Raw genomic sequence first — 24,915 nt, 5'->3', positions numbered from 1 at the left:
GAGGGCCAGTTGTGGGCAGCGAGGCGCCCAGCCAGAGCCTGCCCCAGGGACAAAGAGACTCCCTGGCTCCGGGGACAGAGTGCTGCCCCCACACCAAGATGGGGGCACTGACCCAGCCCAGCCGGGCACACAGGGCAGTGGTGCCAGGCAGCTTGCCAATGGCTGTGGGAGGGGCAGTGAGTGCCAGGGAGGGTGCTTAGTCCCTGCCAACCAGGAGAGGTGGGACACATTTCCCAGGTCAGCAGCTGACCAGCCAGCCAGCCAGCCAGCCAGCCATGGCCTGCTCTGCTGCTTCCACCCCCTCCTGCCCCAGGCCAGGCCCAGCTCCCTCCTCCTAGGCCCTGGCCCGGAGCCCAGCTGGGCCCTGGGGGCCAGAGTTACTGTAAGCGGCCTGGCAGGCCCCAAGCCTGGACTTTGCCAGCTGGCCATAGCCACTGCCACCTCCCACTACCTGGCTTGGCCAGCTAGGGAAGGGTACTGAGACCCCCACCCAGCCAACTTGTGACCCTGTGGCAGAGGACAGAGGCAGAAAACACAGGCCCTGCCAAGCCTGCGCATGTGTCCAAGGCCAGAGTCCAGGCAGAAAGCCCCCATGGAGTCCCTCCCTGTCCTTCTGAGGGGCGGGGGAGTTGGCAGGGGGAGTGCAAGGGCTCCAGCTGTGCTGAGCTGCCCTGGGCTGTCTCTTGAAGCCCTTTCCCTCAGGGTGCTGGAAGGGGGTGGGGTGGAGGTGGGGTGCACTCTCACTGTGTGGAGCTGTCACTTCCACCAAATGCTGAGAGGTTTGTTTATCCACCTCGGCCTCTATATCCATTCCTCCTCAGAGCTATTTATAAGGCCCTCAATAGCGCAGCACCAGGGACACAAGGCACAAAGGGGGACAACAATGCAGGAAGGGACAAAATGGTTTCATCTCTCCTCTACCACCCCAACATCAAACAACCACTGATTGGCTAACAGCAGTGGGACCATCTTCAAGCACCCCCACACACACATACAATGGTCCCTCTAGTCTAGAAAAGACCTTATCACGCATTGTGCCTCAAGCAGAACGGATGTGTCTAGGAACCCAAATCCTGAGGCCTGCCACCCTCCACAGGCCCTCCCCCGAGCCTCCCCACCTAGACTTACTGGCTGGGGATGGCGTGCTGTATCCACTAACTGGAAGCTGGTGCTGGAGACTGGCGAGAGCTCCTGGAGGGGAGAGTCCACCCAACATAGGGGGAAAGAAGAAGGCGTAGGGGGGCACCGGGTACCCATTGAGGTGCCCGCCCCCAGGGGTTGGGCAGGAACTGCTATTGCTGGCCATGCCAAGCGATCACAGTCAGAGTGGCAGGCAAACAGTCTGGCAGGCAGCTGAGGTGGGCTTCACGCAGTCTCTCCTCCTCCGGGCATGGGGCCTGGGCCCAGAGGGGGTTTGGGTGGTCAGCCCACCCCCACCCCCTTCTGTCCCTGGAGCTGCAATCCAAAGTTAGTTACTTTCAGCCTTCTGGAGCCCCCTCCCTAGCCAGGGGCCAGGTGGACTGGGGGATGTCCCAAGAGTCGGTCCTTTGGTTAAGCAGTTTTGCGAGCAGACACTTTTGTAGGATGGTCCAGAGCTGGTCTTCAGGGTGTCAAAAAGGATGGCCCTCTCAGAAGGGCCCCAGCTAGGCAGCTGGGGGGTGGCATGGCCTGTGGTGCTGCAGAAAGAGGAAAGACAGGTAAGTGGGCACTGGGCAGGCGCACGGGATTCCCTACGGTGCTCCCCAACCTGGGCAGCCAGAGATTTTCCTGTGGCACCCAGATGAGCAGACACCTGGCACCATGCCTGGCTGGCAGGGCCAGCCTAGGACCAGGGCCCAGACGCTGCTGGGGGTGGCAGGAGAGCACAGCCAGACTGGGAATATAGGGACAGGGCTCAGAGTATGGGAGGGCCTCACCCAGAATGCTTAGGAAAGGGTCCACAGTGCCACCCCAAAGATGAGTGCAGCTGAGGCAGGCAGCTGGTTCTCCTTCCCCCAGTGTGGGTTACCTGAGGTCAAGATACAGAGAACGTGTGCTGGCAGGGGGGGCGGGGGGAGAAGCCGCTTCCCTAAAGCATTGGCACTTCTCAGAAAAATGACTCCTGGGTGGGAGGGGGCTCTCACACCACTTCCCCCCAAACCTAAGACCCGTCACCCCAGATCAGTACACCCCTCCCAATTCCATATATACACTCAGGAAAATGGATCTCCAGGTCTCCTAGGCGACATCTCCAATACCAAACAGTACCAGTGGCCCTGGGAAGTCCTAAGTCAGGAAGGCAAGGCTTGCCCAGGATGGAAGTCCCTGCCCCCAGCATCAAGAGAGACCAAATTCAGACTTCATCATACTTCTATCTGCAAAAGTGACACGCAGGAGATGAGGTGGTAAGCACAGGCCATGCGAGGCCAGATGCTCCCCGATCACACAGACCCACACCCTATTTGAACAGCTGAGGCCAGAGGGTATACACGGATCACACCTTGGAGTACAGATGCAGCTGTGACCTACAGATTCTGTGACACAGCCAGGTAGGCAGCAGCAGAACAGACAGAAAAAAGGAGAAGCAGTTTGAGTGTAGATTATACGCAAGTACATACACATATATAGGAACATGTGTTGAAAATAAATATGTGTTATACATTATATGTATCACATATCATACATACATATAATAGAAGAGACACAAAAATAAATTACAGCCAATCAAAACCAGGTCTTTCTTCATTCTGTCCATCTGTCAGGTGCTGTTCCCAAGAATACTCCTAAATGTCGACACACTGGGATGACTGTGACCAGAAAACAGGGCCTAGGAATTTGGCTCTGTTGGTATAAACGGCTTGCTATACAAGCACGAGGATCTGACTTTGGATACCCAGCAACCCTGTAAAAAGCCAAGCACAGTGTCACTCACACACCTGTAATCTTAGTGCAGGAGAGGCAGAGCCAGGAAGATCTCTGACATTTGCTGGCAGAAAGCCTAACTGTAGCAGTAAGCTCCAGGCTAGCTCAAAAACTAAGTTGGAGAGCTATTGAGCAAAGACATCCAGCCAGGCATCATGGCACATGCTTTTAATCCCAGCATTAGGAAGGAAGAGGCAGGTGGGTATCTGTGAGTTTGAGGCCAGCCTGGTCTACAGAGTGAGTTCCAGGACAGCCAGGGCTGTTATACAGAAAAACCCTATCTTAAAAATCCAAAGAGGGAGAGAGAAAAAAAAAGACACTCAACATTGGCCTCTGGCCTCCACACATACATACATACTTGTGTACACATTCAAGTCAGACAAGAAGTACTGGTTGAGAATATGCAGAAATGAATCCACACACTGCTGCTGGAAGTGTGACTGCTTTGTAGAACAGTTGAGCAGTTCCTCAAAAACTTAAACATGGCACTGGTGCACATAGCAAGTCCACTCCTAGGTATCTACTCAAGAGACAAGACAATGGAAGTCATGCCCAAAAAAGGTTTGTGTGAACATGTTCAGGGCAGGATCACAGATCAAAACTGAGCAGTAAAGCCAACCCAAAGGTTTCTAAAATGGTGGATACCCAATACACTAGAGAACAAAGAACTGACGCACAGACGTGGCCAAGCCTTGAGAACAATACAGTTGCCAAAGATCATATGTTGTATGATTCGACTTCTAAGAATGTTCAGGAGGAGCAGATCTGCATGCATAGATTTGTGGTTACTAGGAACTAGGGTGTGAGTGTGAGGGAAATGAGAAGTAACTGCTAACTCCTGGGGGTGGTGAAAATGCTTTAAAGTCGGTGGCGGTGGTGCATGACTATAAACGTGAAAACTTTATTGTGTGTGCTCCTTGTCTTTCTGGGTTCTTTCTTAAAAGGTCTCACTCACTCACTCACTCACTCACTCACTCACTCTGACACTGAACTTGCAATCTTTCTGTCCCAACCTCCGGAGGACTGAGATTATAGGGGTATACCACCCATGCTGGGCTTAAACTGTATACTTTAAAGGGTGCATTTTGTGGTAAGTTAATATCTCAGTAAAGTTCTTTAAGAGAAAAAAAGGAGGGCTACAGAGGCCTAAAGTAAGAATTGTCCTTTTCCAACATTCTCCCTTCATCCCTACTCCCCAAACTTAGGACATTCCAAGCTCTACGCTCCAAGCTTCAGGCTTAAACCTGGAGACTGGGGGACACACATAACCAGCATTTGGCTGGGGACCAGGATGAGGATGGAGAGATTCTTGCCAAGGCCACTGTGGAAGAGCAGTCTATCGACTGTTTACTGAGGAAGACAGGGAGAAAGAAGGCAGGTAGTGGCCACTGAGGAAGACAGGGAGAAAGAAGGCAGGTAGTGGCCACAGAATCAACAGCTGCCAGTTGTGTGGAATCTGCACTGTGTTAATGACCATGGTCTCCACCATAATTTGTCACACCAACCACTGGGCTTCACTCCTGGATGAGGTGTCCCCTTCCCTTCACAGACTGATGGCAGAGAAAAACAGGGGCTCCACCTACAGGGCCAGCTGCTGTAAGATCCCATGCAACAGGAACATGGGCTGCAAGGGCCAGGCATAAGGAGGAGAGCTGGTTGGCTTATCAACAAACGTCTACACATGGACCCTCACACAGATACCTCCTCCACATACAAGCCTACAGAAAACATCGGGGTGGGCAGGGGCACTGCTGTAGTCAGGCGTGTGAGTAGAGGCAGCCTGGAGATAGCATCTCTCCACACCTGGCCCCAACCATACACCAAGTTCAGTTCAGGACTTGTGTGCATGGGCTCCTCTGTGCACTCCCAGAAGACATACAACTGCTGCTTTACAGTCACCCAAAATGCGCATTTTGCTCCCAGCCTAGCTTACCCGTGGGCCCGCTTCTCACGCTAGGAGATGTCCAAGGCCCTTCCTATAGGCCATCCATAAAACTATGCGCCCCCCATATCAACATATACCAGGATTCCCCAACCCTCAAGTGGATTCATGTCTACCCAGCGGCTTACCTCCCTATAGGTGAAACCTAGAGAGGCAGCTGAACAAAGAGAGGACACCAGAGCTATGGCTGAAGCCTGAAAGCTACTCACTCCAAACCTGAGGCATCCTGACCTTGCTTTTGGGGGTTGGGTGACTTTCACATTCTAGAACCCAGCTTTGCCCACACAGAAGACTAGTGGTATCTACCTTAGAATAAATGCCTCGAGTCTCCCTCTGAAGAGGTTAAAACTGCATCAGGCTTCAAACCACCAGTCTACCCCAAAAACATACACCTGGGGGAGAGTCTGGAAGGCCTCAGCCTCTAGTATCCCAACCCAGCTGGGCCTACACACGTCAATGCAAAGTTGTTCGGCTCCATGAGGGAAGAGGGAGGGCTCTCTGATGAGGGCAGGGACAAAGGTCACAGAAATGGGCCAAGGGCCAAGCTGACCAGGGAACAGGGATAGGCAAGGGCAAAGATGATGAGGCGGAGCTTCCAAAGTCCTTTGGGAGCCATGACCCTCACAGGGATGCCTGCGCTCTGGCCCCTTGTGCCCAGGCCAGAGAATTTAAACCAACACCAAAGACGGAAAACAAGCTACCCACATCTAACCCCCACCCTCTGCCAGCAACCTCCATTGCTCATAGGCACCCTACCCTGAGCTAGAAAACCACAGACCCGTACCTCCAATCCAGCAGAAAACAGGGTGAGAAGCAAGCACGCAGCCACCAGCCATCCCTCCTAACAGGGCTCTTTAATCCCCATCAAGTACACACACACACACACACACACACACACACACACACACACCAGGCACATCACTCCAGAGCTACACACTTTAGGGGGAAAAAAAAAAGGTGAAAGCTTCAACAGCCGTGAAGATAGGAGAAAAAAACCTAGAGGTCTGAGGAGTCCAATCTCAGCTCTGCCACTCTGGGTGACCTTAGGCAAGTGGCTTAACCTCTCTAAGCATGTTTGCTTGCCTGTGAACTGTCTTCCTTGATAAACGAGGTCCTGGAAAGCACCTAGCACCGCCTGGTGCAGGGAAGGCACTTACATGCCCCCCCCCCGTGTGTGTATGGGGGGAGTCTCTTTCCATCACCTGGGGCCCCTGGGCTCATTGCCTCCTCTCCCTTGCCTTGTCCCAACCAGGCCCAGCATCTGTGAACAGGGCTAGCAGGGAACATTACCCATTTTTTGGATCTGCTTCCTCCCAGACAGAGGGTAGGGTTGTGGGGAGAGGGCTATCTGGGGTGTGGGCAGAGGCCTGACCACAACCCTTTCCCAAATTCCCTTCTTGCATTTCACAAACCAAAAAAGGGAAATCTTTGGATGTGGGGAGGGAAGAGAAATAGACCATTTCCTCCCGTGTCCTCAGGAGAGAGAACTCAAAGGCCCCCAAACCTAGCTGATCCACCCCTCCAACCCCCCTTCTTTATTCATCCTCTCCACTCTATGCTCCTTCAAAACGAGGGTTCTCCAGAGATCGAAGTCAAGCAGTTCCCTCTGTTTTATTTACAGTCTTGAGACAGGGTCTGCCACCCAAGCTGGCCTCAGACTAGCTAATGACCTTGAGTTTCTGATTCTCTGGCTTCCATTTCCAGAATCCTGGTGCGACAGCCATGCACCACCATGACAGGTCTGCATGGTGCTGGGGACAGAACCCAGGGTTTCCTGCACGCCAGGCAAGCACTTTACCAACCAAGTTACATACCCAGCCCTAAGCAGTTCCCTCTGAAGGGGCTGAGTGAAGGGGCAAAGCCTGGGGAACTTAAAACAAGGGGAGATGGGGGTTTCCTAAGCATTCTAGACAGTTAATGAGTCATTTGCAAATGAGACACAGGGCTCAAACTCAACTTGGGTGGGAGGGCCTCCAGCGCTGGCAAGACAGGGGAGCCATACGTCCTCTGGACCCCCAACCCTGCCTGAAGTTAGCTGAGCTGGCCAGGCAGGGGTGGGGCGGGACAGGACAGATTTCAAACCAGAACAGTGGGCTAGAACTATTTATAAGCTTTCCAGGAAAAATACTTGTACACACAAAGCCACAACCTCTCCCCTCCCCTCCCCCACAGCTTCATCTGCAGACCGGGTTGGGAAGCAGTTGTACCACCCTCTTTTCTCCAAGGGTCCTCCCAGTCATAGCTCTCTCTCTCCTCCTCACAGGCACGCTCAGCCTCACCACTCAGCCTTACTGAGGGAGAGACGACCAAAGGCACAACCAGGTGGAAGGCATGCTCTTTCCCACCAGCACTACACATTGCCAGACTGTGTCTCTACAGTTAGGCCTGGCTGGTCAACCTGCCCCAGAGTGTGAAGGCAAGCCCTGAGCATGCCCTCGCTAGAGGTCAGCGAGGTGTCTTGCTGCTGGATACCAACACTGCCCACACTAAGACACAGCACCCCATTCCCACAAGAATGATCCCCAGACATCTTCAATTTACACTCCACGAAACCAAAATTCCACCCCATCTCCTAGGTGCCACATGTCACCTGTGAATGACTAGCAAGCATGCGGATCCATCAGAGAATATAAGGACAAGTTGGGTCCCAAGAGAAAGGAGTAGGGGTTCTTCCCCATACCTCTAGGGACAATACCTCAGAGTTCCTGAGGGACATATTCATTCAGGACTTCCCAAGCCCAGGGTGGCCGAGGGGCCCATCCAGAACCAGGGCAATAACTGGGTCTTCCATGGAATCAGAGTAGGTGAAAGGGCAGGGGGCAGCCCAGGCCTACAGGAAGAGGAGGCCAACCCATGGGGAAGGAAGAAAACAGGAAGAGGAAGAAATGAGCCTGCCTTGGCCACAGCCAGACCACAGGAGTGTGTGGACTGTACAAAAGCAACTCTATCTATGGGGGACCAAACAGGCACAAAGGGGACCCCCCAGCTTGGAAACCACCGGTGTGCATACCCAGCCTGGCATGGGGCTTTCCCCACCCTCACCTTGGCAGCTGCCCCCCCACCTCCTCTCCATCATGCAGGAAGTACAGTTCACTCATAATTAGGGGAAGGTGTGTGGGGGGATCAGAGAAGCAAGCTGGGCAGCAGCAAGTAGAGGTGGGCCACATCAATCCAATCCCCCACTCATCGCCTCAGCTCAGTCCCAAGCCAGCCTGCTGCATTCTGGGTCCTAGGGCACACTGCCAATAGAATTAGATGCTACCAGTCCCCTCCCAGCATCCCTCCCCAGGGACCCAAGCTGCAGGGAAGCCAGGAACACCTCCTCCTAGCTCAGGATATCCTTTTGGCTCTGACCCCAGACCAGGCCTGAGTCAGACTGGGCCCTGCCCCACAATCCCACACCCTAGGACCCCCCAGGAACTTCCTACTCCACAGGGAGCCCCTAAGTCCAGCAAGAATCAGGGGGAATCTCTTCCCTTCTCCATGCTTAGCCAAGCAGAGAAGCCCATGTTGGGTGGAGAAAACTAGTCATTGAACTCTTGGGTCTTCCCTTCACGAGTAGCGCTTGCTGAAGCAGAGGGAAGCTGGTGTGTGTATGGGAGAGCCAGCTGGCGGCAGAGCCACTGCTGTCTCCCCACCCATCAGGGACCCGGTGGCCCAGAGTCCTATATATTCCACCGTGGGTCCCAAGAAGCCACAAACTCTCCAGGGAGGAAGGAAGGATTGGAGAGAGGAAGGTAGGGTCTATGAAGTGATGTCTGGAGAGGCAGAAGGACCCAGACTGAGGGGTTGCAGCCACTAAATCAGTCTCACACAGTGACAGCCACAAGTCAGTCTTCCCAACACAGTCTGAGTAGGTGGCTGTGACTCCTTCCCACAGACAGAAGTCTGAGGGCCCTAAGGGACCTGAGTCGTCAGAGACCACACACACAGGCTCAGCTTGAAAGGGCCCCCTAGTCAGGCCTCCCAAGCACCCCCTCCCAATTGTGGGCCTTGAGGGGAGGGGCAGATCCCTCCCCACAAAAACCAGGGGTAGTGCCTACGGCGGCCATCACCATGGCAACCAACAACAAACATCCCAGGAACCACAGTGGGACAGGAAGTGATGAGCACGTGACAGGAAGACTTTTTTTTTCCCTCACTGTAAGAGGGGGGTGCTGACAGGAGAGTTTGCAGCCCTTGGGGAATCAGCTGTTGTCCCCCAACATTCCCCTACCTGGAGCTGGAGAGAAGATGGGGCCGTGAGATGGGTGTACACCCCACCACTGTGTGCACGGTCAGTTCATGCAGGGCTCGAAGTGCCCTCCTCCACCTGCCACTCAAGGTTACCCCCCTTCATCCCCCGCCTCTCCACTTCCTGCCGTGACTGGAGATCAGAGAACTCCATGCCACAGCTTCCCCTTCTCAAGTCTCGATTCCTGGGCTGAAGGTTTCGCTGTGGGGCAAGGGACAGAAGGGCTGGGGACCCGCAGTAGAGCCCCAGGGACAGATGCTCCGGGGGAGGGGCGGGGAGGGGCCACCCCATAGGTGTGTACTCAAGGCACACAGCGAGTAGGTCACCGTGACATGCTGAGCTGAGGCTGCCTGACCTTAGTCAACTTTGGGGAAGAGGGGGCCAGGGCCAGAGGACCTAACCAGTACCCCATGTATCCCACAGGGGTCCTAGCCTGAGCCTCCAGGTTCGTTTTGGTTTTCCGGTGGCTCCAAGCAGGCAAATTCGAAATTGCCCAGCCTCTACCACCACTCCCCTGCCTTTTGTGCTGAGGAATCCCCGATGCCTGTTCCAAGGTGCCCGCCCAGGCGAGGGCACCTTGGCTGAGGTGAGGGGAATGGAACCTCCCTCCACTCCCCTCCCCTTCTCTGCAGATGTCCCAGGCTATATTTAGCTCAAACCGGGCGGCCAGCCAGCCCCAGACTCCCCACCGGCCGAGAGCTGAGCTCCCAGTTTTATGCAATTAAAACATTAAGAGAACTACCCCATCTACCCCCCCCAAAGCGCGCGCGCGCGTGCACACACACACACACACACACACACACACACACACACACACACACACATACACACACACACGAATACACACTCATGCCCAGTCAAGGCAGGAGAGCTCTAAGAACTTGAAGGCGGGCTGCCTAACTCTGCAGCAGCCACTGATGGGGTAGAAGGGTCCTCAGGCAGGATAGGAGCATCAAGACTCAGATTAGGTAGACACTTGCAGAGGTGGGGGATGGGCTTTCCCAGTTCCAACCAGAAGAGAAAGGCATATCTAGAAGAGGCTGGGGGCTGGCTGGAGAAATTCCACCTGTCATTTTGCAGCCCCTCACTGGCCAGCTCCAGTTACAAGGCAGGAGTTGGCAACAGGTGCTGGCCAGGCTGGCAGCAGCTTAATCCCCCACCAGCTACTGGGACTGAGTGTGGAGCCTGGAGGTCCAGCAGGGGGTTTTTGGGGCAAGATGCTAAATGGAAGGAGGTATCTCAGGGCAAACTAGGGACCTCTGCAAGAGGCAGCCCTTATGTGATGGAGGGACCAATGCAGCCAGGCAAAACCTACCACAGCACCTATTTCGTCTTTCCTATGATGCCAGGCTAGCGGGTGGACTAGAGCGTGGGAGGTCTGTCTGTCTGCCTGCCTGCCTCTTCCTCCTCCTTACCAAATTCCTGGAACAGGCAAGGGAGGTTCCAGTTGCAGTGAGAGGAAAGCAGGCAGGCGGTCCCAGCTTTGGAGTGGGGGGGGGTGGAGGGGTGTGAGGACCAGAGAGGGAGGCAAGATCCAGACAAGATCCAGACGAAGCAAGAGACACCCACACCCAACCCAGACTAGGGACACACACACCAACGCTGACACATTCTCACACTCTGGGCCAGGTCCTCGCATGACGCCCACCCTGCAGGGACACCCAGACACCCTCAACTAATCCTGCCAATTCCCAGAACACCTCCTGGACACACAAGGAGAGCCAGAGCCTGCCCTGCCCCCACATCCCACAGAAACCCTGTGGGCTCCAGACAGCAGCGGGAGGGCGGAGAGGGAAACACAGGAGGAAAGACAGCAGGCGGCAGCTAAGATGCCTAGCCAAAGCTTTGCGAGCTGGGGGTATCATTGGCTACACTTCCTTCTCAAGACTCAGTAAGTCATGACAACCTTGGTCATCTCACCAGAGGCTCTGCCAGCTTCCCACACTCCTAAAACCACCACCACCAGACAGGGGTGTGGGGTGCTGGGAGTGGATTACTGTGCTTATTTGTCAAGGGATAGGATTACCTTCCTCAGACATCCATCACCCTAGATCCTAGTCAGTGCTCCCCAGATCATAGGCAGTGCTCCCCAGAAGACCCACACACACACACCGAGGGCTCTACTCATCTCCCCTCCAACTGAGAAGAGGTCCTTCCCTGCTCAGGCATCCCTCGGGACAGGGATCTGAACATTTAGGTCTATATCATGGTATGTCGCCCCTTGTATCACACAGTTCTGAGGACCATCCAGCTAAAACCTCAAAACCTGAGCAGAGAGACCTGGTGAGAAAGATCCCAGAAGGCAGAGCCAGCTTCAAAGACGAAATGGCTAGTGAAAGGGCAGCCCATCAGGATCCACCGGTGTCCCCCAAACAGACCTGAAGGCCACTCAGTGTTCTCACCCCCACACTAGACAGGCTGGCAGGAACAACGTCATGGCATGTGTGGGTGACTGTGCCCATCGGGGGAGGCACAGGGGTGATCAGGCTGCTTACAGCTAGCTTCCTGCCAGGCTGCCACATGGTTAGGAGTAGGAGGTGAACTAGAGAGGTATCCCAGGATGGCAGCAGGTGCATTTAGGGTCAGACTAAAGAGATAGATATTTAGGGTTGTGGCAGGACAAGGCTAATTCCCAGCCCAGCATCTTCTCAGAACTGACTGCCACTAGATCTGAGAAACTCCTGCAGGGACGGCCTTCTGCACACACCGCAGGCTCACACCCTCCAAGTGCCTGCAACTCCACCATCGTAGGCTCCCAAGGGCCTCCTTGAGTCTGACCCCATTGACCTCCCTGCTTCATGACCCAGACTTCCCAGGCAGTACCGATGCACCAGTCCCTTCCAGGGTACCATCTTTCACTGCGACGAACTCTGACTCCACATCCTTCTTCACAAGGAAGAACCACACACCTAACACCAAAAACTCTTCTTGTTCCACCCCCAGACTCATTTCCACCCTTCCCAGGGGAAGCCCCAAGGCTCCAGAGTACCCCCACTCTAACCTGGGGCCTTCCCCAGCTATGTCTCCACACATAGTCCTGGAGAAGTTGGAGGAGTTTGGGGGCCTGACACCTAATTTCCTAGCACGACTTAGGAGTCCTTACTAAGTCCTCCGCCCAAACCGTCTGCCTTGGGAAGCCTTCAGCTAGAGTAAGGGGACGGCACTCCGGGGTCCCCATGCTGGCGGGGTGGGTCAAGAGCAGAACCAAGAGTTGATATAAGGAGCAAAGGGCAGAGGAAACAATTCTGTTGGAGAGCACACACGTGCACCCAGCAGGCAGAAGGTAACAATCTGGCTTCGAAATCGCGAGCTGGCACCAGGTAGGAGCAGGGGGTACCTTTCCTTCCATGCCAACATGGGTGTCCTATCCAAGACAGGATGGGCAGTGAAAACAAACAAAAAACAAAAACCCAAGAAACTTCTCAAGACTGAGTTGTTGTTGCTTTGTGTGTGTGTTGTTGCTTTTTAAATTATTTCCATATGGGTTGGCCCCCACCCCCAGCCTAGCACACTGGGGGATCTGTCCCCCTTTCCCATGAACAGTCTGACAGCAGGGCAGTGCCCAGAGAGGAAAAGGGGACACAGTTAAACTGATCTGCCAACCACCCCTCAACATACACACATCTGGTTAGCAGCTTCCAAGCCTCGTGGGTGGCACTAGATCCCAGACATCCTCAGTAAAGCAAGGTCGGCCGGTCTATTCTGTCCTTCCCTCACCCCAAAAGGCTTCCACAACCTCCAAGTAACACAAGACACAGGCGCATCTCACACAACTGCACTGGCTCCCGCACCCAATTCTGACGGCTCCCCCACACTCCAACCGAGACACCAGCTGAGCGGGCCCCGCCCCCCAGCCAGTTCCCTCTGGTGGGGGTGGGCCCCCTGGCTGATTCTCCCCAAACCACAGGGCGGCTCAGGTAACAAGAGAGAGAGTAGGAGGGGGCTAGTCCGTTGGGCATCTGATCTCTCCCCAAACAGGTTTCAAGAAGTCTTTTTGTTTGGTTTGGTTTTGAAGAGAAAAGGAGAGTTCCCAGCGGTGGATCCTCCACGGCTGGAGTGCCGGGGACACAGGCGGCAGACGGCCGCAGAAGCCTCAAGGCTGCGCGCGCGAAGATGCGGCGCAGACGGGGCTCCCCAACCCCGGACACGCCAGCGGCAGGCTGGGAAGCCCAGGAAACCCCGGGTCCCCGTCGAAACCGCCCGGCACCCAGTCCCCGCCCGCAGCTCCCAGCCAGAGCAGGCCACCGGGCCCGATACGTGAGAAAGCCGAGGGCTCCCCAGGATCCCGGGGGAGAGGTTACCTCGAAGCGAGGGGATGCAACCCCGTCTGGGTGTCTGTGAGCACAGCGTCTGCCCCAAGCCGGCGCCTCGACACTGCCGGAGTCAGGGGTGTGAGGTCCTCGGAGAGGAGCCGTCCGGGGGGCCGCGGCTCAGGGGCGCGGGGCGACGGCAGCGGCCATGGCGAGTCACGTGCGGAGGCTGAAACTTTACCCGGAGCCCCAGACTGGGGGGGCGGAGGGTATGGAGCCGGGGTGGGAGGGAGGCTCCCCGTCTCGAAGGCCCGCCCTTTGCAGCCACGGGCCAATCACTAGCCGGGGGCGGGCTCTCCGGCTCACACCCGTCCCTCTCTCCTTAATAGACCCAGGGAAGGGCGAGTTTAAGACTCCTTTAAGAGGAGACGCTTCCAGCCGACGGCTGGACCGTGGGAATCTTGGAGAATCCCTCCCTCAAAACGCCAGAAAGAGATTCAGAGCGAGAAGGGGGTGTGTGTGTGAAGCTCAGAGAAAAGAATAAAAATAAGACTCGGCGGAGAAAGAACCTCAGTGTGCGGTACCCTACACACTCCCTTCCCCCAGCTACACGCCCACACTCCCAGGGACACACACATCACACACACCTACTAAACCTGGGAAGAGAGGAGGTGGTGTAATATGGAAGAGAACGCACTGACTCCTGCCCCAGCTGTCAAGTCTTTGTCTCTCCTAATCACAATCCTCCGGGGCCAGCTGAAACTGAAAGCTATCTGACCTTGAGCAAGCCACTTCCCTTCTCTGGACCTTTATACTTCTCATCTGCAAAACCCAAGTACAGAGAGTGGACGTCTTCTCCATACGACTGTCTTTCCCTAACACCTCTCCAGCTCGAGTGGGTTAGAGGAAACTTTCTAACTCAATGCAATTCCTCCGAGCAGCTAGCTTTTCCGTATCATCATACCAAAAGATAAGCTCTTGGGTCAGCCAGGACACCCCCACCCCCTCCATTCTAGAAGGCTCCACTCGAGTGGCCAGGGCAGCTCATGCATGTTTCAGGACAGGATCTGAATCAGACTCCATCTGCAGACCTCAGACCTCAGTCCCCAACTGTCACAAGCCCCTTCCCAGCCATTCGGGAGGCTAAAGTCCCTACCGCTATAGCAGTCCACAGGAGGAGGGTGGGTCCACTATGGAGAGCCTCCCTCATCGTGTTCCTGGGCAGAGAAGTGGCAGTGCCCCCACAGGACATCCCACTGGAAAGGGAAGTGCCACACGCCCAGGCCTCCACCCTCGAGAAGAGACGCTCAGTCTGATCAGGTGGCTCGATTTGCAGACTAGGAACAGAAGGTCCGAGGCCCGCATTGGATTTTGTCCACGGTTGCATCGTTTGCTGAACCCAGCCTAGGACTGAGGTGTCTGCCTGTCTCTCTCTGGCTCTGCTCGGCGGCCGAGGAAGGTAGCACAGGTCAGGTCGGTGGGATGCTCTGCCCAGAGGTCGGACCGACGCAAGGGAAAACTAGGCAAAGCGGAGCTGTGCTTCCCCAGGCCCTTCCCGCCCGCTGGGCCAGAGCAGTCTCCCGCTCCTGTCTGGATTTCCGCCGGTGCTAACTACCCGCCCAGCCCCTCCCTCCTGCTCCGTCCCGTCCCGTTCTGTCCCATACAGATCCATCCACAAACATGCGCTCAGCAGGCAAGAATGCACCAATGGCTCCCAGATGTGGAGGCCGCCGCTTAACCCCTTACCCTCCAAGCAACCCACCCACACATCCCCTTTGAGCCTTCCAGCCAGAGTCCCACCATCTTCAGGGGCCTCCACCCAAGTGAGAAACCAGGATAAGAGGGGCCTAGGGCTAGTCCACCTCTATCTAGCTCCTACAGGCTCCTCCCAGCCTAGATCCTTTCAGACAAAAAAGGGAAAGTTCACCGGCAGGAAACTTCAGGTGTGCATGAATAGAGTTACACTGCCTCCCATAGGGACCACCTTCAGGCACACCGGCAGCATACGCATGCATTCAGGTACACTCTTCTTGCACACACACCCTGGCACAAATGCATAACCCCACACACATTCATGGTGTGAATGTGTACACCTCCAAGACAGATATGCACACCCAGCACAAAAAAAGCACCTACAGACATGTATGTATGTACGTATACACGGGCATGAAGCAGAGAGTGGACAGTGCTTGTGAACAGATATAGCCGTATATCCCTGTGGAGATGATGGAGGAAACCCATACTCACACAAACCACTTCCTATAGGGGTCAGACACATACAAGATTGGACACACAGTCTGCACACCTTTGGAGGCTTCCTTCATGCCCAGGGCACTCTGTGCCACAGGGCCAAAGTCCGGCCCTACCTTCCTCCTATTGCAAAAGTCCCTAGGTAGGGGGGCCAGGAGTCATGAGTCCACGGCAGCAGCTGTGTTGGTCTCAAAACATGGTTCCCACCTACTTCTGCCAGGGATGCTGTTTCAGGAGAGCAGAATACTTAGAATATAGCAAGAGTCTAGGAAGAGAAGAGCTGGGACTCTTTAGGAAAGATTCTTAGGGCCTCTACTATCCCTGCACAAAGGAGACAGGCTGTGTGGGGTTGGGGGGAGACACTGGTTTTCCCAAGACAAGAGTCCCTCTTTAGACTAGTGGAGGCCAAAGAGGGCTCTGGTAGGTAATGAACTGTCCAGGGACAGCGCCTAGTCACAGTTCCTAGTCATCAAAGGAGCTGCAGCCTGTGGGAACTCCTAAAGAACAGCATCAAGCCAGGAGTGGTGGCACACACCTGTAACCTGTAACACCAGCACTTGGATGCTCCAAGAGGAGCTCTGCTGAAGTTCAAGGCCAACTGGGGCCAGCCAGGGCTGCAGTGAGACCTTGTTTCAAAACAGAACAACCAAGGAATAGCATTAAGTTAGGCATGGTGGCGCGTGTGTGTATATAACCTCAGCATCTCAGCACAAGGGAGGCAGAAGCGGAAGCGGGAGGAATAGGAGTTTGAAGACAGCCTAAAGAGGGAGAGAAAGAACACTGGAACATGCATGCAAACAATAAGGCAAGTTTGTAGAGGGCCTGGGGAAAGACTGTCTCTCCAGGACCACCTGGAGATGGGTGAGGACCGATGCATTGCTAGAACCAGCCTCAACTGGTTCCTCCTCCCCAACCTCTCAGCTTATTTATCCAAAAAGTGTATCCCCTGAAGTTGTCTTGGGGAATACACTCCTTCTCAGTCCAACATGGGTCCTGTTCCCATAGTACAGAATAGGAAACTGAGGCTCAAAAAGGAATTGCCAACCAACTGGATGTGGTAGTTCATGCTTATAGTCCCAGTCCTTGGGAGACTGAGACTGAGTAAGTTCCAGGCCAGCCTGGGTTACAGAATAAGAACCTGGGTCTCAAACAAAACAAAACAAAACAAAATGAATGCTTTAACAAGGTCATGCGGTTTGTCAATGCAGATCCAGGATTCAAACCCATAGCCGTCTGCTCCACACTCCTGCTTCTGCCACCACCATCACCACCACACTCCCCATTTCCTTCAAGTCAAACATATCCCACTCTATTCTGAAGCCTGCTCCTTCTTCCTTTATCTTCTCAACAGAGCATGTAGGGGAAGCATCATGCTTGCCTGGCCCTGCAGGTTTACGGGTAGGGCAAGGAGATGAAAGAGGCCAGAGACATCACTGGGGGTAGACATATAACCACCACCCTAGCCCTAGCATGATGCCCACCTACCAGGCAGGCATGGCCTGGTGACTCAGCCGCATCCGGGGAAGATGCCAGGGCAGTGACTCACCTACCGAGAAGAGCTGAGTCTGGTACTTTGCCAGCCCCGGGACAGAAGCGACTTAGTCACTACCAGGGCTGTGCTGCCCAGCAGGCATGGCCTAAGGATCAGGGACAGGGGCCAGCTATGTCTTCCCTGGTTACATGCGCCCCCTGGTGAAGGCAGGCCTCACTCAGCATCCAGGACTGAGTTGTGGCTCAGCTGGCCCCTACCTCCTCACTATGCCCAGCCCCACGATACCAGCTCTGCTCTAGTGCCAACAAGTTTAGTGAGACCCTTGGGCAGGATTGCCCCGCCCCCTTGCAGCCTGCCCCCCTGCCCATCACTCACCACCCACTCTCTGACTTACCCCACCTCCTCCTGCCACCCAAGTTGTACCCAGGCTATGAGTCTCCTTTAAACATGTCCTGGCAGCACCCCTGCCCCCACAGCCCCTCTCATCCTCCTCCCCACCCCCACATACACACACACACACACACACACACACACACACACACACACACTCACACACACTCACACACACACTCACACACACTCCTGCCAGCAGCTGCAGAAGTTGTTGAGCAGGAGGGAAATCATGAGGGTGGGGCCAGGGATTGAGTTACCAAAGCCAATGGGGTGGGCTGTCACCCAATCCCTTCCCTAGCTCATTCCCCCATCGCCCTCACCCACCTGCCTCCCTCCCTACCTCTGGCTGGCAGCCCGCTGCCCTTTGAGCCCCTCCACCCCACCCCACCCAAACTAGGAAATAAATGTTCATGAGTATTTGTCATGCTAAGACCAGCCCAGTATATGTGAGAAGGAGAACATGAGAGCGATGGAGACAGCGCCTGTGCTCAGCGTCAGGGATACAAGCACTAGGTGTGTCTATATGTCTGTGTTAAGTCAGAAAGGGACAGGATAACTTGCAGGGTCCCAGTGGAGTTGGAGGGGTCCAAAGGGAGGCGACAGGCTGAACAGCCTCACTCCATTTGCACTATTGATTTCTCACACTGCAGCAGGCTTGATGGGGGGCATGATAAATCAGGACCCCAGGGACAGGGAAACTGAGTGGAGGGGGAGGGGCTTCTGCACCAGAATTTGTGACCCACTCAGAGCTGCTTGGTGAGGAGGTGGCCAGCCAGAAAAAAATGGAGAGGCTGAGCGAGCGGCAGGAAGAAGGGTTAGAAAGTAGCTGTTAGATTTAGGCGCCATCTACAACAACTTGCCCCCCAGCTGGCAACACCGATAGCTTCTGGAACAACTCTAGGGGACATCATTCACCTCACAATCTAAAGAATGGCTTTCTCTGCACCTATACAACATGGAGGCCCTCGGTAAGAGGAATGCAGACAGAATCCCAAGAGACCCTACCAAACTGTCTCCCCATACCAGCCCTCTGCCCCTCAGCCTTACAGGACATCTGCTAATTGCTCTGCTCTCCCTCTGTGGTGGAGGCAATGGCATGGGTCCTGGGCATGGCTGGAACGGGCTCACAAAGGGTTCTGGAGGGTCTGAAGATCTGTATTCTTGTCCTCCATCTATCCCCAACTCATCTTGCAACTGTGGACAAATCCCTGGCCCTCTCTAGGTCTCTAAGTCAAAACAGCTGGACGGGATGTCCCTTCTGAAAGGTGGCTCCAAGTCCCACAGCTTGCCAGCCTGGGAATGTGCTGGAAGCTGTCCAACACCTCCATTCACACCAGTGGCCACAGGCCACCCAAACAAACCCCAACCCCAGCCTCCTTCCAGCCTGCACACAGGCTCTTTCCTCATGGTAGACTTATAAACAAACCAAGCTGGGCTTTACAGAGCCCCTGCAAAAACAAGCAGGGAGGGAAACAGCCCTCCCTCCCTCGTGTGTGTCCCTGGCCTGAGGTTCTCCTTGCTGCAGATGGCAGGAAGCACAAGTTGTGTGGTAGAGACCAGACAAGAGTGGTGCAAGTCACCTGGAGCACAGGTAGTGACTGCTTGAGAGTTCTGGGGCAAAACATATGCCCCTCTGGTTCCTCTCTATGAGGGGAAGAGGCTTGTCTGAGCCTCAAAACTCCCTTTTAGATCTGATGGAAACTGGACAGAGAAACCTGAGGAGTCCCCAGAGCTCCTCTGCTTGTCTGAGCTGGGTCAAACACCTCTCTGCAAAGTTGCTCCCCTGGCCAACATACTTCCTTGTTCTATCTGCTGCCCCTGGCCCTTCCTCACCCCTCTGCCTGACTTTTACCTCACCTTAGCCAGCCCCTCTGCCTGCCCCGTGCTTTTCTGCACGTCCCTCCTGCCAGGGGACAGACCAACTAAAAATAGTCCCCACAGCCTTTCTCGCCCACAGCTGCCCAAAGAGCAGGAAATGAGGGGGGCAGGGAGGCCTGTGCCCTGCCCTCACCCACCAACTCTCAGCTCAGAACGGTGTCCAGCACTCCAGCCTGGGGCTAGTGCCAACTTGGCCATCTCGGGGTCATCCCACACTCCCTCTTTGGGGGCGGAGGGGGGGAAGGCCTGCTCATAAGTGCCTACAATCACAGAGTTGCCCCAGCCCTGTGGGAGAAGAAAGGATGCAATTGGTCTAGAGGGAACCCTTCCCAATTTCTGACAAATCAATGCCAACCACATTGTGGGCACCGAGAGGGGAAGGCCTGGCTCTACCCACTGGTCTTTTGAGGGCAGAGGGAATTAGCATTGGTAAAGTTTCTGTGTTTCCTTTATCCTAGCCCAACTGAAGGAAAGAGAAACTAGTACCCCTGCCCCAATTACACGCTAGTCTTTTACTCCCTGATGTATACATGGTTCAGATATAGGGGTTTCAAGAGGCACTCCCACCCCCAATTCCATAGCTGAAAGGACAGCAGAAGATGTTGGATGTCCCTATGTAAAGCAAGAAGCCTGGAGGCAAGGCCAGGCCATGTCCACCAAGCTGGGGATGCACTGCCCCCAGCTGAAGCAGAGGTCATGAGGGAGAAGCCTACTCTTACTGTACCTTGCTACCCATCCCATCTGGGATTTCTGGCACCTCCCAGCTCTAGGGGAAGGCCCTCCCTACACAGGACACTGCGGGGGAAACCAGTTTAGAGACTCTCCAGAGGCCAGCAAGAGAGCCCTGTACTGTGAGGCAAGTGGGAAACCCAGGAGTCCTGGCCTCCAGCCCAGAGAGTGAATGAGAAAAATATCTCTGAGGAGAGGAAAGGAAACAGGCTTGATAACAACACACACACACACACACACACACACACACACACACACACACACACACACACGCTGCCCTGGCGGCTACCACATATGATCCATAGGAAGGTTCTGGCAGGAAGGGCTGGATTGAAGCAGTGAATACTACTAAGAACAGAAAGGGAGAGAGAAAAAGTGAAGCCATGGGAATGGGGGAGACAACCTAGCTCCCACCTGCAGTCCCAGGTGTCTGCATTTTAAGGCCAAATATCAACCATGGCCTTAGGTGTGGAACCCACCCTGACCTACAGTCCCTAGTCCCTAGCCATTCATTCCTGGCCTTCCTCTGGCTCCCCTTCCCTGGGACCAAGCCAGCAGTCAGCAAGCCCAAGGTGGTGCTCTCTCTCTCTCTCTCTCTCTCTCTTGGGAGCCAGGGCAGTGCCAGGGGCTTCCCTCCCGCCTGCTTGCCTGCTTTCAGTCACCACACATATCTCAGCTGTCCAATCCGATTAGGGCTCCTGCCCAGTGAGCTGGACAAGGAGGCCACTGGGCAGGGAAGAGACAGACAAGGACACAGACGGGATGGGGAAAGGAAGGTGGAGAAGAGGCTCCTGGACCAAGCTGTGTGGCCTCTGGGGAAAAAAAGCCTGGTGCAAAGATCTGTGCTGTCTGGCAAGCACCCTGGTGACAGGAAAAGCCACTGCTCTTAGGGAGTTCTGCATCCTCAGGCAACAGCCTTGCAAGGCTCCTCTGTCCCCTGGGCAGTGATGGAAGGAAACCTAAAGCAGAGAGACTGACCCAGATTTAAGGAGGGTTCGTTCCTATCCTAGAACTCTGCAGTTGTAACTTGAGTTAACAGGGGGGCCTTTGCCATCCTTTATGTTCTGGGGCCTATATGACAATATGGCAGGGTCACCATCAGGTAAACCTAGCCAGGAAGGACAGAAGTTTTTACAAATGAAGAAACTGAGATTTAGCTGGAAGACTATAAACACATATGGTTAAGAGTCTCAAATTCAGGCCTTTGACTCCCCTCTCAGGGGGACCTTGGGAAACATGAAGGGATATAGAGCACACAGCTAGGTTCCACACAGGTGCACAGTCACAACATCCTGAGAGTCAAACTACGCTGGGTCTGGACCTCTTCTGCCCCTCACCCCCATTCAGCTACCCCATAGAGGCAAGAGACACACATGGCTACTAGTTATTCAGACAAACCACCTGCCCTTTGTATAAGCCCACCAAACCATAATGAGATGTGCCACCCCCCATCTTCAGCAAGCAGGGCTTGTCAGCCCACCACTGGAGGGGAAAACCAGCCAATGTAAACAGCAGGTACCATCCAGCTCTCTCCCAAGCCGGCAGGAGGGCAGAAGCTTGAGGACCTCCCAGCTCCAGAGTAACACCAGGAGCCTGAGGCTCTGTAAGCCAAGGCGTGCAGGGAGCTGGCATGGCTGATAGGCCCTCCAGATCTGGTCCACACCCCCTTCCCCAGCCATCTGGACTGAGCCTGATCTGTCTTGGGCCTCACTGGGATCTCTCCCCTTGGATGCATGCAGGGACCTTTATCCAAAATGTATAGGTCTTAACAACCGCATGGTCTGCACACAGGCACTGGAGGTGGGGGTCTCTGCACCAGGTGCCCAGGCATCAACAGGAATGAGAGTTCTGTGCCGAAAAGACTCTCTGTAGAGAACAAGGTCAGCAAACCTCCACCACCCTTCTACAAAGCCCTGGGGCACCCAAGGGTGTCACGCACCTGGAAGGAGACCTGGGCTCCCTACATAGTAAGAGGGAGTGGAGGCAAAGTCCTGAGCTCTAGGCTGGGAAGCCACGAAGAAGCAAGGGAGAAATCCCTCAGGGAGAGTAGGGTTCCCTTCATGCCCCTCTCCACTTTTTCTGCCAAGCCATCACTTCCCAATTCTCCAGTCTAGGTGAGGTGGGGGTGGGGGACTAAAGCAATACTGCAAAGGAGGGTGCAAGGGCGTGGGGCCTGGGCAGACCTTCCCCCACTTTCCATTCTTAGCTAGAGACGGAGAATGCCTAGGGGGTCGAATTGCAAGAGAGGCGCTCCGGGGGTCTGGGGCTCAGAGCTTTCTAACGCCCCAGGGTTCCCAGGTTCCCACCTCCCTGGACTACTGCGAGCAATGGGGGAGGAAGCATGGGGAAAGCCTGAACTGCCGAAGAGGGAAGCGGCCGGATCAGGACCAGGGAGACTCCCGCGAAAGGAGGCCCAGGGAGAATTGGGAGGGGGTGTGCATGCTCCTACCTGCTCAGGTGTGTGCCGGCAGGGGGGCGATGGGGTTCCCAGGAGAACCGGGGAAGCCCTCTCAGCTCGATTCAGGATTCCCCCCTGCTTCTGGGTTAGGCTGCTGCAAGAGGCACGGTTCCCGTTGGGTCCTAAAGCCCACTCTCCAGATTGTAGGCTCTCCCTGCCCTCTACTATCAGCCCCCCACTTGGTTAGCGGGTGCAGCACTGAGGACTGATGCAGGAAAACTAACCCACTGGAAGAAGGATGGGGTCTGAGCCATGGGTAGAGGCCAGGAGCAGTATTGGATCTCAACACACATCGCAAGACACACCGACATTGCTTTCTTCCTCTCCTGAGTGTATGGATTTGGCCTTGGAGCCTGAGGATAGGGTTGAAGACCTTATTCTCTAACACTCCCATTGGGCTATTTAGCTGTCAGCTATGGGAATGTGGGGGATGTCTGTCCTTTTAGACAGATAGACACTCACTTCCGTCCCCCTTTCAGACTATATTGGTGTACTCATCCCATTCCATTACCCCTAAGTGCCTAAGAGACCATTGCAGAAGAAAACCTTGGTCTTCGGTCTTCGGCAAGAGGGCCAGATGTCTCAGTGGCAGCTGGAGAGGACACTGTGGGTTACAGTTGAGACTGCAGAGTCTGTGGTGTACACTACATGAGAGTCTGAGCAGGTGGGACAGTAGAGGAAGGGACATCTTTGGATACACCCAGTACCAGAGATGGCAATTAGCAGGGGATGCATAAGACACAGAACCTAGAAGACAGCCAGCGCCCTTGCTCAGTCCTCAACAGGATCCTTATTACCATAATGAACGCATTAAAGGGCATTTCCTCGGGTATTATTCTGGGGCAGAGGCTTCTCCTAACACAGTTGATCAACCTCAAGGTCACTGACTTTATATCGCATAGGATCACCAGCTCTCTCAAAGGCTGTTCCTTCTCTGGTCACTCAGAAAGAAAAATCCAGGCATGGTGGGCCTGGTGGGCCATGGAGAGGTGGCTGAGGCATCTGTAGTCAGGGAATATGTTGCAAGGAGTGTTGCGTACCATTTCCAGCAGCAGAGGCGGGGCAAATGTCATGGGGTGAAGGGCCAGGAGAAGACCAGGGCATATTGAGGGAAGGGAGAGAACACTGGCCTCTTCCTAGAAGGGCAGAGGGCAACAGCAGAGCCTCCCACCTCACGGTATTGAGGGAAGAAGTGGAAGGAGCTAGCTAGACCGAGAGGCTAGAAGCCCCAGGGTGGAGTCTGCGGGGTGAGCTCAGGTCAAGCCTTTCACCCTAATGTGCCTCAGTTCTCTCCCAGCTGTTAAACAGGACTCCGGATTCTTCCCAGGCAGTTAATGAGTGTTTACCAAAGGGCTTGGAGATCCTCAGATCTCAGCTGGGCCACCACTACAGTTATAAAGCTCAGTAAGAGCTGAGTGTTATTTGGGGAGGGGAGGAACAGGGGAAGAGGGAAGCAGGCTACTCTCTCACAAGGCAAGGATGAAACCAAGCCAAGCTCCTGGACAAGCGCAGGCCCAGCTGCCACAGGATATCCTTGTACCCAGGAATGGAGGTCCCCCTCCCCCTCCCCCTAACCACCACTACCGAAGGCTGGCCTCCAGCTAGCTGTAGGCAGAACCCAGCCGGGCAGCTGGCCTTCATTAACTCCAGCTTTTTCGCCCCCCACTGTGAACCCACAGCGTCTACAGGCCTAGGCTACAGGGGGCTGCCCTAGCCTGACCTTGCAGCTGACACTGGGGTGGGGGGCACCACAGCAAAGGCCAAGTTACCAGCTGAAAAGAAAGTCAAGCGAGACTCCTATTTTCCCACTGGGAGCAAGCAGAGAGGAAAGGAGTGTGGGGGTGAGAGGGTGGAGGTGGGGGAATTTAGGGCAAACAGCAGGCAGTGAAGTCAGCTGGATTCAGGCCCAGAAACCCCCACACCCCGAAGCCAAGTCTTACTCTAGCCTTGCTTTCAGCTAGAGTCTTGGCGAGGCCCCAAACTAGGGAAGGCCCTGGCTGCCCCTTTCCGCCTCCCTGCCCCCACCTTATTAAATACACATTTTATCTCTCAGCATCTTCATTATCTTAACTGAAGGAGACAAGCAGTGGATGGCGGCAGCAGAGAGCGTCAGGGAGGGGGGGTGTGGGGAGCAGGCGCACCCTTGTTACAAAGTGCTGATGTAGCTCTTTCAGGCAGTGTGGGAAACAGAGGAGGGATCAAAGCGAATGAGGCTGATTCAGAACTCAATTAGAAATTAAAAAAAAAAAAAAAAACACCAACACAGGAGCCGGCTCTCCTTTTGCCAGCCTTCAGCCTTTACCCAGACTCCGTGCACCCAATTAGCTTCTAGCGGCAGTGTCTGGACTGGTGGAGTTGGCCTAAGAGGAGACTAGAGAGCAAACTTCT

The 24,915-nt window shown here is 54.8% G+C and overlaps 2 protein-coding genes across 3 annotated transcripts in view; one reads left to right on the top strand and one right to left on the bottom strand.

Moving 5' to 3' along the window:
• Rara (retinoic acid receptor alpha) overlaps positions 1-13,520 on the bottom strand; it is a 34,638-nt gene extending 21,118 nt beyond the window's left edge. Inside the window, exons 1-2 of one of the 2 annotated variants that reach the window (XM_027424108.2) lie at positions 13,379-13,520; positions 1,129-1,676 (exon numbers count right to left, since the gene is read on the bottom strand). In XM_027424108.2, the coding sequence (XP_027279909.1) occupies positions 1,129-1,306 (178 nt within the window). In that variant the 5' untranslated portion in view covers positions 1,307-1,676; positions 13,379-13,520. The remainder of the gene's footprint in view (positions 1-1,128; positions 1,677-13,378) is intronic. The other variant, XM_027424110.2, reaches the window with a different exon arrangement.
• Positions 1,620-17,554, top strand: LOC118239201 (collagen alpha-1(I) chain-like). Its single transcript, XM_035448153.1, has 3 exons — positions 1,620-1,697; positions 8,992-9,119; positions 13,093-17,554. Exons 1-3 carry the CDS (start codon positions 1,620-1,622, stop codon positions 13,667-13,669), a joined length of 783 nt encoding a protein of 260 aa, XP_035304044.1. The 3' UTR covers positions 13,670-17,554.
• The last annotated feature ends 7,361 nt before the right edge of the window (positions 17,555-24,915 follow it).

Source organism: Cricetulus griseus, chromosome 7 (assembly GCF_003668045.3).
Source record: "Cricetulus griseus strain 17A/GY chromosome 7, alternate assembly CriGri-PICRH-1.0, whole genome shotgun sequence".
NCBI lineage: Eukaryota > Metazoa > Chordata > Mammalia > Rodentia > Cricetidae > Cricetulus > Cricetulus griseus.
This window is presented reverse-complemented; position numbering and strand designations above follow the sequence as displayed.